The following is a 12,975-nucleotide window of genomic DNA, read 5'->3' on the forward strand; positions in this document are numbered from 1 at the left end:
TGAGCAATGAGCAATTTCTGCCTGTAAAATAAGTTCCCACTGACACTATTGATCTTCTTAACTATCTGTAAGAGGGGAATTCTTCTCAATGGCCACAAATATAAGGAGTATTTCTCCCACTGACCATCACACCAATGTATCATGAGTTGTAGATATACAGTAGTCTCATTTTTAGCAGGGGTTCCCTGAGACTTGAGAGATATGTCAAGGGTTCCTCTGTATTGAGAAAAATTGGTGACAGCTCTCATCGTTTTATTGCTGTCCATGCTTTCCAGTTTAATGACCCACCACCCCATTTCCTGTACGATTGTTAAAGGAACAGGAAGTGAGGGGAAAATTTCTCTCTGGTGCCAATCTATCCAAAACGTAAAAAATTGGACTGAAGTAAGGTCTTAAATACAGGAAACACAGAGTGACATACAGGCAGTGGAATCTGTAATACGATTGACACTAAGCCACTGCCCTCTCTGTTGCATTCTGCTCATTTCATCCAAGTGATATTGAAGGCTAAAATTTTTCCAAAATAAAATAAAAAACATGTCCTACTTACCTGTTCTGTGCAATGGTTTTGCACATAGCAGCCCCAATCCTCTTTTCTTCTTCTCAGGTCCCCTGCCGGTGCTCCTGAACTCCCACCTCCTGCCGAGTGCCCCCAAAGAAAGCAGCCTCCCATGGGAGGCACTCGTACGGGCTCACTCCCGAGCCGGACTGTTTGTGTCTATTCAGACACACAGCCTGGTTCGGCCCTGCCCTTCAATCTCTGATCACAGGTTTTGACTGACAGAAGCAGGAGCTAATGACTCCCGCTGCTCTCAGCCAAGCCTATGATAGCCAGGAGACAGGAGAAGAGCTGCTACAGAGTGCACAGCGCTGGACCAAGATCAGGCTCAGGTAAGTATTTAAGGGCGGGTCTGCACCTAAAAGGATTTTTACCTTAATGCATATAATGCATTAAAAGTAAAAAACCTTTTATCTTAACAAATTGACTTCCTCCATTGTTTGGAAGCACCCCTCCCATGGCAAAACCCCAAAACCATGACATATATATTATTCTACCTTCCTATAAACATATTTTCTTTTTAATTCTTCCCAGCCTCATCCCAATTCCAATGCAGTTTCTACTTGCAAGGCAATTGTTTGCAATAATGAAACAATGGATCTGGAATTTTGATCTCAGCCTCTCTATTATTCATATGGATTTACCTGTAAGCTCCCTTTTGATATTTGGAAGATTAGCAGGGCAAGAATTAGTGATGTGTAACCCAGGAGCAGGCATACCTTGATTTCCATATATGTCATTAAAATTACCAGACACCGGCAACTGTAAAGAAAACAAAATAAATACGTATTAAAATGAATATCTGTAGGGAACACATTAATAAAGAATACAATTACTATGGCGAAAGGTATTCATTGGCTAATAAAGACTACAGGTATTTATAATCAGTTTTTATTCAAGATGGTTAATAAATTCAGGGAAAACTCACATCCAGGAACATAGGTCCAAGTTTCTTAATCTGAAAAAAATAAATCCTTAATCTGTTCTGATGCGGTGAACAACAAAAACAGTTATAGGAATGCCTCTTTTGTTAAAGCCGAACTCCAGGCAGGTATAAAAGACACAAAGGAATACAGCTGGGGGGAGGAATTTTTCTGTTCTCCCCCAGCAATTGTTTTGCTAGACAGATTGTTTGGTATGGGCGCTACATCAATGACCTCCTGATGGTGTGGGATGGTGACACTGTAGGATTGTATGAATTCTGTGAATATCTTAATGATAACCAGCTAAACCTTAATTTTTCAATTGAACACAACAACTCTAGTATTAAATTCCTTGACATCACACTGCAGGACGTTTAACATGTAATTACAGAAAATCATGCTCCGGCAATACAACATTGTTTGCAGCTAGTTGTCATCCATCCCACACCGTCAATGCCATCCCTTATGGGGAATTTATTAGAGGTAGACATAATTGTTCAACAGACTCAGCCATGAAACAGGAATGTACAGTTCAATATTAAAATCTGTGATCAAGCTGCCTCTAAATCAAGGTAAAAATAATAACTAGAAAGTGACAAAAAAATTACTAAATAGATAAGTGTTTCATATATATATAAAGTGCCAGTAAATTAAATCCATAAACAAACATATAATGCAAAAAAGGCCAATGCAATAAATAATAAAGCTTCTTATAGCTTAGCTTGTGCAATCAAAAAGTTTTATTATATTTTTTTAATTTATTATAATCATTTGATTATGAATTAAATCCAAACAAACATATAATGCAAAAAAGGCCAATGCGATAAATAATAAAGCTTCTTATAGCTTGTACATTCAAAAAAGTTTGATTATATCTTTTACTTATTTATTAAAATCATTTGATTATGAATTAAATCCATAAACAAACGTATAATGCAAAAAAGGCTTTTGCAATAAATAATAAAGCTTCTTACAGCTTGTGCAATCAAAAAAGTTGTATTATATTTCTTTAATTATTTATTATAATCATTTGATTATGAATAAATCCATAAACAAACATATAATGCAAAAGAGGCAACTGCAATAAATAATAAAGCTTCTTATAGCTTGTACAATCAAAAAAGTTTTATTATATTTTTTAAACTATTTATTATAATCATTTGATTATGAATTAAATCCAAACAAACATATAATGCAAAAAAGGCCACTGCAATAAATAATAAAGCTTCTTATAGCTTGTGCAATCAAAAAAGTTTTATTATATTTTTTTAATTATTTATTATAATCATTTGATTATGAATTAAATCCATAAACAAACATATAATGCAAAAAAGGCCACTGCAATAAATAATAAAGCTTCTTACAGCTTGTGCAATAAAAAACATTTGATTATATTTTTTAAATTATTTACTATAAGTATTTGATTATGAATTAAATCCATAAACAAACATATAATGCAAAAAAGGCCACTGCAATATATAATAAAGCTTATTACAGCTTGTGCAATCAAAAATGTTGATTATATTGTTTTAATTATTTATTAGAATAATTTGATTATGAATTAAATCCATAAACAAACATATATTGTAAAAAAGGCCACTGCAATAAATAATAAAGCTTCTTATAGCTTGTGCAATCAAAAAAGTCTCTTTTTGATATAGGGATGACCACAGTGTAACGACAATTTTCCACTTGTTACACTGTGGTGTCATCCCTATGAAGCTCCTTATCAAATAGAGACTTTTTTGATTGCATAAGCTATAAGAAGGTTTATTATTTATTGCATTGGACTTTTTTTCATTGTATGTTTGTTTATGGATTTAATTTACACTGGCACTTTATATATATGAAACACTTACCTATTCAGTTATTTTTTTGTCATTTTCTGGTTATTATTTTTACCTTGATTTAGAGGCAGCACGATCCCACATTTTAATATTGATTTATTGCAGATGTGGGAACACATTTGGTGATTGCAGCAGCTGCACCCTGTAATTTCCTAATTTCTACCAATAGGTGGCAGCGCGCTACTACCACATTTATATAAGAATGTAGGGTTATTGATCATCGCCTACTGAAGAGAGGGTATAGCATTCCTAATATACATCAAGGACTAGAAAGAACTCTGATGAAGAAGAATAGAGAGGAATTGCTAGTAGACACGTCCAGGAATAGAAAAGGCAATAGAGGTAAACCTCATACTATCAGAAACAATGTAACAGGCCAACCCATCATGTTTGTTAATACATTTTCTCAAGAATATCATCAAATAATTAAAACATTAAAAAGGAATTTGCCTATATTATACACACATAAAGTTTTAAATGGGATATTTCAAGCAGGCTGTCACTTTTCTAGTCGACAAGTACCCACATTAGGAAATGCTTTATCACCTAGTATTTTCTCGTCCAAACAATGCCAGCCCACCTGGATGGCATACCCTGGGAATTATGCTTGGAATATTAAGACTTATTGGTACTGTCATTTGAATGTGTCGGGCAAAACGTTTGTTGCCACGTCTACGGGTGAGGAGTTTACCATACAACAATAGGTCAACTGTGGCACGAGTTTTGTAGTTTATCTGTATATCATGCAACCTACAAAATGTGGGCTGTACCACACGTCCCTTGAGAATCCAAATGGGGGAACACTGCTGTGACACAAATAATTCAATGTTAAAAACTTTTCAATGCAACAAATCCCTTTAGGGCAGTGATGGAGAACCTTGGCACCCCAGATGTTTTAGAACTACATTTCCCATGATACACTGTAGAGTGCATGAGCATCATGGGAAATTTAGTTCCAAAACATCTGGGGTGCCAAGGTTTGCCATTTCTGCTTTAGGGAATGCCATCAGGGTGATCTTTCCTTATTTCCTTTTAGAGGAATAGAAGGGCCGTCTCACTCAACTAGGGGAGGTGACAGGGAGAGAAGGTCAGGGCCGCTTATAAGGTAGTACAACCAGTCCTGTTGTACTGGGTCTGGGACCCATCATCTAAAAAGGGGGGCCCAGGGCAGCTTTATTATTCATTCCTTCCTAAATGAATGAATGGATTTTACTAGTCCACACCCTCACTCCTACTTGTCTACCAGGGCTTAAATTACATTTCTCTGGGCCCCATCAGGAGGGGCCCAGGAGGTGGGAGCAGAGGAGGGCCATTTTTGAAGTGTAGGCAGATAAAGGCAGCGCTGCTTTTCCACTGCACCCCAGGGGAGGGGGGGTAGGTGGGGTGTTGGTGGGGCTGATGGGGCCCTGTCTGGAGGAACATGTCAAAGGTCAATTAGCACAATGAATGGGTGGAGCCTGTGATATGTAGAGCCATTATATATTTCAAAGTTTTGTGTATACATGTAGTTATGACTAAGGCCTTATAGGCTGAAACACGTAAACTAATCTTAGCTGAGATTGTGTGCGGATCATCTTTCTTTATATGCACTGAAACGGCTGTGGATCGGGCACCCGGGAGCTCTTTCTTCGGTGAGTTGTATGGGTACCAGCACTGTTACTACTAAATTTACTACTAAAATATGTCACAGAAAGTTTTCACATATAACATATATTACTAACAGTTTATATTGCATGTATGCATGGTATAGGTCAAATAAAGTTACAATTCAAGGTACATATTAAATACACAAATAAATGCAGCTCAGTATTCATATATGTCATTAATTATATCTTTAAAGCAAGCAGCATAAGAACCTAAATTTGACCTGGTATCGGCCTCTTGCAGTCCCTGTGAAACAGAGCTAAGACTGGGGGAGGGAGAAACTGCACATGGAACCAATGAGTTGTGCTGCAATGTTCATTTCCTAATGAGGGACATGCTGATAGGAGGACAGAACAGAGGCTGGAGAGATGAGTCCATCAGTCTGCTGCTTCTCCTTTCACTGTCCAGTCCCAGGGAGAGGAGGGACGAGACTTGGAAGCGTTACTGAAATGCAGCACAGTAAAACGTAGTCTCCTTACCTGCCAAATAGGACTGAGTGGTGTGGCAGAGCTGTGTAAATCTCAGGTCTAGATGGACAAATAATTCAGATCCTCTGACAGATCAAATTTATTTTAAAAAATATTTTAGATATGTATTTGTGTATATATGTAGAGTAGATCATGTGTGGCGTTCAGCTTTACCATTGCTTTGGATAGGGTGGAGTAAGGTTGAGGGATATCTTTAATTTATTTATTTTTATTTTTTTATTGTACAAAGTCGTGTGCAAATCTCAGGTCTAGATGGACAAAAAATACAGATCCATTAAAAAAAAGGTAAAATTTATTAAGAAATATATTTTAGATATGTATATTATATATAGTTCATGTGTGGTGTTCAGCTTTAACATTGCTTTAGATAGAGTGGAGTAAAGTTGAGGGACATCTTTTTTTTTTGTTTTTTGCAAAGTCATTCTTTTTGTACTTTCTTTGTCAAAATGTTAAAGGTTTTTTTTTTTTTTTTATTTTTAAATTTACCATTACTTAAAATTCAGTTATGTTCTCCCATTAAACAGCTCTTACAGCTACTCCACTTTGGAGGGTTAACCAGTTCCATTGGTAATAAAAGCCATGTTAAAGACACCTTAGAGTTTCTTTGACAGGTTGTGAAAACAAAAAAAGAGCCAGATATGACAACAGCTGTGAAAACTGGCCTGCAAAGTAATATTAATAATAAAAAAAAAAAAATGTATTTGCAAAAAATATGGATACAATAAATTAATCAAATCTACCATACCGGGTTTGCCATTTGCATAGCAGGATCCATCATGAGAATTTCTTCATTATAGCTAGACTCCAAGCTAATGATGTCATCAATTACATCATCCATCTGCAATTAAAAAAATATGATGTTATTATCAATAAAGTTTTTTTACTTGTTTATTGGTGAATACACTTTACTGGCTAAATTACTAGTTTTTAATTTTAAGTTTTAAATTTGTTTACAACTATAAATTGCGTCCTTTCCAAATACCTAATTAATTAGAAGGAAAGTAATTTAAAAAAAATACCCCTGAAGTTGGTATAATATGGGGAAATTTTATGTTTATACCACTTTCTATGCCCCTATAATCTCTAACATGATCACCTATAGTTGCCAGGAGCTAAGCAATCTACCACCCAAGGGTGAATTTCAGCACCCCTTAGTACACTGACTTCAAGCCCAAAGAATTCAGCAGTCAACTGATTTCTGTTTTAATCAAAAAAATGAAAAATACAAACTAAATAAAAAACAAATTAAAATGTATTGAAAGATCTAATAAAATACTAAGTCAATGTCTTTGAAAGCGATTGGATTTTTCCAGAAGTCAATGCTAAACAATATCAGGCATTTCAGCCAGCAAAATCAAACAACCCCATAATATATAATGTCATTTTTATAGTGTGGATGCCACTTCACCATGTCAATCAATGCATTCATAATGTCTTACTTAGTAGGGGAGTGAGAAAAGGCTTGTGTATAATTTGTTTATTGTAATATGTGAAGCTTTGCTATTTTATGTCAGTTTTTTTTAATACTCTCAACAAATCTATTAACAGTTTTAATTACTGCTTTAGGGCTTTTGCAGTCAGTGTATGTAAATGCAATTGGATTTTAGATTACTCAGTAAAAATGTTGAAATAAATGGTTTCGTCGTAAACAGCTTCCTCTTCAATATTGACCTTTTTTGGATATTATTCTCAATTAAATTAAATAACTGACAATAATTACTCTTTAATATTAATTAATAAGTAATTATTGTTCAACAATAATAACCATCAAATATTAATCTCCTTTTCTTTTATGGACATCCTATTTTATACAGAGCATGATCAGAATTCAAAAATTCTGTTAGCTTTACCTGGCAGACTTATTGCACTATTTTTTCCGGAAACACAGAAAACAATTACCAGATAATTATGGCAATATTCTGCGAAGCTTTTGGAATAACTGGACCATCAAATTGTTGCAAATTTAGGCCTCAAAGCAAAATTAAGTTAATAAAAGAAGGCATAGGAAACAGGATTTTGGAGTTTCATAAATCTGCCCTTAGTGACCATTTATGAGCTCCAAATATGTAATGTCAACCCAAAAAAAAAAATTCCCAAAAATTCCAAGCCACAAAACTCTTTGTTAAGTTGGTGGGGACATGCATTCATTAGTTACTTTTATAATTTTTTTATTCATTGTTAAAATGCCAGCATACAGTCCCGCTCAACAAATATATTGCATCCAATGCATGGAAAGACGGCATTGATTGAGACAGAGTGATTTTATACTGCATTTATGAAAAATAAAATCAATAAGAAATATAGCTGTCAATAAAACTACATTCACTATAATTTGCTAATGTTTGTTCTTCAGTGATAAATAGTGTTGACTGTACTATTCACCCTATTTATCAACCAGCCAATGTTATATGTTTACAGAAAAAAATTTACTTAGCACTTTCACCAAGTGGCAGAGCTGTGCTTTAAAAGGTGGTTTAAGATCTGGAAGTGCAAAAACTGTGGAAAATATTGGCAATTTGCAGTGATGTTGCCCTGCCCTAATTACTGCACACAATTAAAAAAAACTTCATAATAATACAGATAAAAAAACATATAAAAACAAAAAAATCTTTAGGCAGATCATAGTTTTAAAATGAACCGCAATGCCTATTTATACATCAAATTTATTTTAATAATATGAACATTATTAATTTAATATTGATATCATGAAACTTTATATAAAAATTGATATAACAGATTTTAGTGTCACAAATTCTAAAAAAAATGTTTTTAAAATTGGTGTAGCAAAAGAAATTAAGGGGCAAAATATTTTAAATTACTTAATTGATTCATAACATCGATTTTTTGAACTTGATATTAATAAGTGATTTTATATGTTGACAATCAGAAGCTTATTTAATTTATATTTTAGGACAGACTTTTAGGGGCTGATTTACTAAAACTGGAGAGTGTAAAATCTGGTGCAGCTCTGCATAGAAAATCATCTTCCAGTTTTTTTTTGTCAAGGTTTAATTGAAAAAGCTGAAGTTAAAAGTGGATTGGCTACCATGCACAGCTGCACCAGATTTCACACTCTCCATTTTCAGTAAATTAACCCCATAGGCTGTATTCACACTGTTCCATGTGCTCTGCATCATGCATGCTAACGCACACGTATAGGTGTGAATGGGCCCTATTTCAAAACACACTAAACTGCAGTACAAGGATGTGAACCGGCCACATAGGAAAGAATGTGATTTCTGCTTGACATGCATCTTTATGAAGTAAAATGCACGTGTGTTGCTCCATAAAAATGGACAAGTAAGACTAGGCCTTGTCCATTTGGATTTTTAAATTATTCAAAAGAAAAAATATAGCTATAATGAAGTATTACATGCCAAAAATAAATACTATATACAAAAAAAATTGTGAAAAAATTTGTAATTTTAATTTTATATTATTATTTGTATGACGTCCACAGATTGCCTAAACAACCGTTAAAAAAGTAAAAAGAATAAACTTTTTCTTCGGAAGTCTATTTTTTGAAATAGAAGTTGAGACTGAATTATTTAAGGCAAAAGCTATCTTTGGCAGTAACACCTCTGTAAGGTAAACAGGATAAAGATCTGTCAGATTTAGCTTTACTGTTTAATGTGCAACTAGCTTAGCGGAGAGGGTGGTGTAAAGAATCTGCAATCTTCTTTCCTGTATTTATTTATAACAACCTATACAAGGTATGAGCTCATTTTATAGGGGAGTGTATGTAAAGCCATTTATTTTATTTAATTTTATTTTATTTTATTTTATTTTATTTTATTTTTTTTAATGTTTTGGATAGAGTAGGGAAAGGTTAGTAGGTACCTCCTCATTTGCTGTCCCTGTAGCAACACTTTGGATTTTTTATTGAGTCCTGTACAGGAGACACTATTCAGTACGACCAAAAGAGTTGGCTAAGAGTGGCACAATTAGCAAAAAATATCAGATAGAGTTTCTAAAAAGCTGAACTAGTTCCCTCATCCACACAAGTTAGGTGGATGGAGGAATCCTTCATCGTTTGGCTGCCACGTTGTTCGAAAGAAGGTTTTCCAACAAGCCAGTTTGAGAGAAGTCAATCATTAGATCAGGGGCCTTCAAACTATGGCCCTCCAGTTGTTCAGGAACTACAATTCCCATCATGCCTAGGCATGTCTGTGAATGTCAGAGTTTTACAATGCCTCATGAGACCTGTAGTTCACAACAGCTGGAAGGCCGTAGTTTGAGGATCCCTGTTTTAGGCCAAGGGTCTCCAAACTATGGCCCTCCAGTTCAGGAACTACAATTCCCATCATACCTAGTCATGTCTGGGAATGTCAGTTTTTCAATGCATCATGGGACGTGTAGTTCCACAACAGCTGGAGGGCCGTAGTTTGGAGATCCCGGCATTAGATGGACTCATCTTGCATGGCCATAGATGGACCGGAAATTTTGATCCATCTACAGACAGCTTAGCCTTTCCACATTCTACCTAAAACCTCCAAAAAAAAGAATGTTGTCGCTTTACAGTAGTCAAAACCTCAAAAGACAATTTCTGATTGGTTTCTGGGGTTTACTACACTTTTGCATTGCTCCTTGTCTGATTTAACAAGCCTGATATAAAAAATTTAATTATTTTTTCTTACCTGCCTACCCATTTAAACGGCAACTCTTGGCACCTTATGATTAATGGTTTTCTTGTTACATGCAATATGGACCTTTAATGCATTCTTCTGTTGGCCTTTTCAGGGCGGTATTAGCTGTTGTTTGATGCTGTTATACCACTGTTCGCTGTTATTCTGTACTGATTTCTATGTGCATTTTGTAAATTTTTCAATAAAAATCATTGAAAATAAAATTATTTTTTCTTATTATTTTATTCTGAAACTATGGATTTGTAGCAAAAGGACTGGGGAGGTAAATAGATACCCAAGAATTTGTGAATCTTGCCAAGGAACTAATACACTCAACCTCCCTTTGCCACAAGTGAACTGGTAATGAGGTCCTCTAAATACCTCACCATTTTACTTCCACATTTTTGTTGCTGAGGGATATGATTATATAGTGATGTTGCATAGTGATGTTATTATATCTTTGCCAGTAAAATACAGGAATCCTGTACTTAGAGAAATGCCACTTCCAGTGCTGACCATCTCCTAAAAATCTAGTTGCTTGGCAGTCTCCGGCCTTTGTATTTTCTGTATTGCGGAACATGTAACAAACTCTTGATGATGTCAGCATGACAGCCAGGCAACTATCATTTTAAGGAAGATGAGTGAGCAATGGCAACTTCCATAGTTCTTTGAGTACAGTATTCTTTTTAAACAGGGAATCCAGATTGATTTCCCCACTCGGAAATAGTGAGGAGGCTGTTCACCTGTGCGAAAGCTCCAGGATCGTGGTAGGTGAACTCGTAAGGGGATCCATGCGGCCTCTTTGCAACTTTGCTTCCAGGGACTGGGCTGATATTTTTACAAGAATAAAACTAAAAGAAAAGACAAAAAAGCCAATGGATTCCAAATATCTAGCCCCATGAAACAGATCAGAGTTGACAGCATGTTGGAGAATCAGATTTCTAGTATATTACCAATAATATAAAATGTGGCTGTTAATTACCTGTAACATATTTTCTTAGTGTTTTCCCTCCAATTAATATTTAAGGCAAAGAGTTTGCAAACACAAAATTATTCATATGGCTTGGAAAAAACAGCCAAAATATTCTCAGACACAACACACATTTGTAAACAGGCAGGACACTGTACATTAATGCCTGGCATTTTTAGGGGCTGATGGTGAGAACTAAAACTCCCATTTTATAGCACAGCCATAATCTAAATAAACAGGTAACTGACTATGTGGTTAAGTAATCCCTAAAAGACAATATCTGTTTTAAAAAACAAATAAATAAATAAACAAATAAATAAATAAATAACATTTTGAAAAAAATTATAAATTCTTGGGAAAAACTCTTGGGAGCAAAATACATATAAAATATTTTAAGTAACATATTGAATATTTTTATTAATATCCAGCTGTAGAGAAATTACAATTTAGTTCATTAGCCTTATATAAATAACAAGTGGTCAACATTTTTGTATTTTTTTTTTTACTGCATTTATTTACTAAAGACGTAGAGAATTTTCACTTTGCAAAGTTAATGTTCACTCTTGGCAAATAACTTATTATTGTTTTATTTCCCTTGCCCATCATTGGATGATTTTCACAAACAAGCATTCCCTTTGCAAAGTGATTATTCAGTGCTTCTTCAGTAAATCAGTGTCAATGTGTCATTTTCAGGGTCCCCAGCTGTCAGGCTGCTGATGTTCTAGGCCTAGGGCCTTCAAAAACAATCTAAGCATGAGCAAGTAAAATGCAAACGTTAACCTGTGTTCCCTTTTCTCCAATTCTATTATGGGTGGCACAGTGGTGTAGGGGTTAGCACTTTCCTCTAGCAGTAAAAGGGTGTTTGGTTTAAATCCCCCCCCCCCCCATGACACTACCTGCCTGGAGTTTGCATGTTCTCCCTGTGCCTGTGTGGGTTTTCGCTGGGTACTTAATTTTCCTCCCACACTCCAAAGACATGCTGGAAGGTTAATTGGCTCCTGTCTAAATTGGCCCTAGTATATGTATGAATGAGGGTTAGGGACCTAAGAGTGTAAGCTACTTGAGGGTAGGGACTGATGTGAATGTACAATGTATATGTAAATTGACAGCGTAAATTGACAGCGCTATATAAATACCTGAAATTAAAAAAAAGTAAGAAACTTCTGCACTTAATTGAATGTTTGACATGGGAAATTCACCTTAAAACACTTTTTAGAAGCCCTTTGTGCATTTAATAGGAGGACCCCATATCTTACTCTAAAGCTCTCCTTGGGTCCTCTACCCAACAGTATATGCACTCCTTAAAATTTTTAGCTTAATTTCTTAAGAAAATACTCATCAGTTTGCTTACTAAAATGGTGTTGATATAACACTATGGAAAATGTTAGGTACATCACATGGCAATAAAAGAATCAAAGCTTTTACCTCTTTCTCACAGTTTGTGCTAAGAGTCAGCATAGCCATGGGGCTGTTGGGTGCGCTGTTCCCAGTCCCAGGTGGCATCATGTGGTCCCCTGGCTGGTTCGGACAGGGCAAGCTTAGTGCTTTGTTAGAATGCTTGGAGGTGGTCAGGTATTGTTGCACCTGCTGTTTCTGTGCCTGCTGGATGTGGTACTTTGTTGGATTTTCAAGGTGGGTCTGCACCTACCAAATAAAGTCAAAGATCATTAGTGTTCTGTAAAACTCAGCTACGGTGGCTTATTATTCTACAACGGTTGGAGAACTAGAACATGAACTTACATGGTGACATCAGAGTTAACAGACACCTAAATTCACACACCATTTTAAAGCATCTTTGAAGGCTGCCACAGATAACCAACTTCTACAAAATGCTAGTTGTTTGGTTGTGTCACTGACCCAGAGCAGGTATTCATTGGATGAAATCAGGTTGAAGTCACAAATGAGCAGCATACTAATTC

The 12,975-nt window shown here is 35.4% G+C and overlaps 1 protein-coding gene across 14 annotated transcripts in view; it reads right to left on the reverse strand.

Moving 5' to 3' along the window:
• Positions 1-12,975, reverse strand: part of MITF (melanocyte inducing transcription factor) — a 386,463-nt gene that overhangs the window by 23,633 nt on the left and 349,855 nt on the right. For 10 of the 14 annotated variants that reach the window (XM_082265298.1, XM_082265300.1, XM_082265301.1 and 7 more), the window contains 4 exons: positions 12,482-12,700; positions 10,830-10,937; positions 6,207-6,299; positions 1,204-1,321 (listed from right to left, as the gene is read on the reverse strand). In XM_082265298.1, the coding sequence (XP_082121424.1) occupies positions 1,204-1,321; positions 6,207-6,299; positions 10,830-10,937; positions 12,482-12,700 (538 nt within the window). The remainder of the gene's footprint in view (positions 1-1,203; positions 1,322-6,206; positions 6,300-10,829; positions 10,938-12,481; positions 12,701-12,975) is intronic. The other 4 variants (XM_082265307.1, XM_082265306.1, XM_082265296.1 and 1 more) reach the window with 2 other exon arrangements.

Source organism: Pelophylax lessonae (genome assembly GCF_965119305.1).
Source record: "Pelophylax lessonae genome assembly, chromosome: 8".
NCBI lineage: Eukaryota > Metazoa > Chordata > Amphibia > Anura > Ranidae > Pelophylax > Pelophylax lessonae.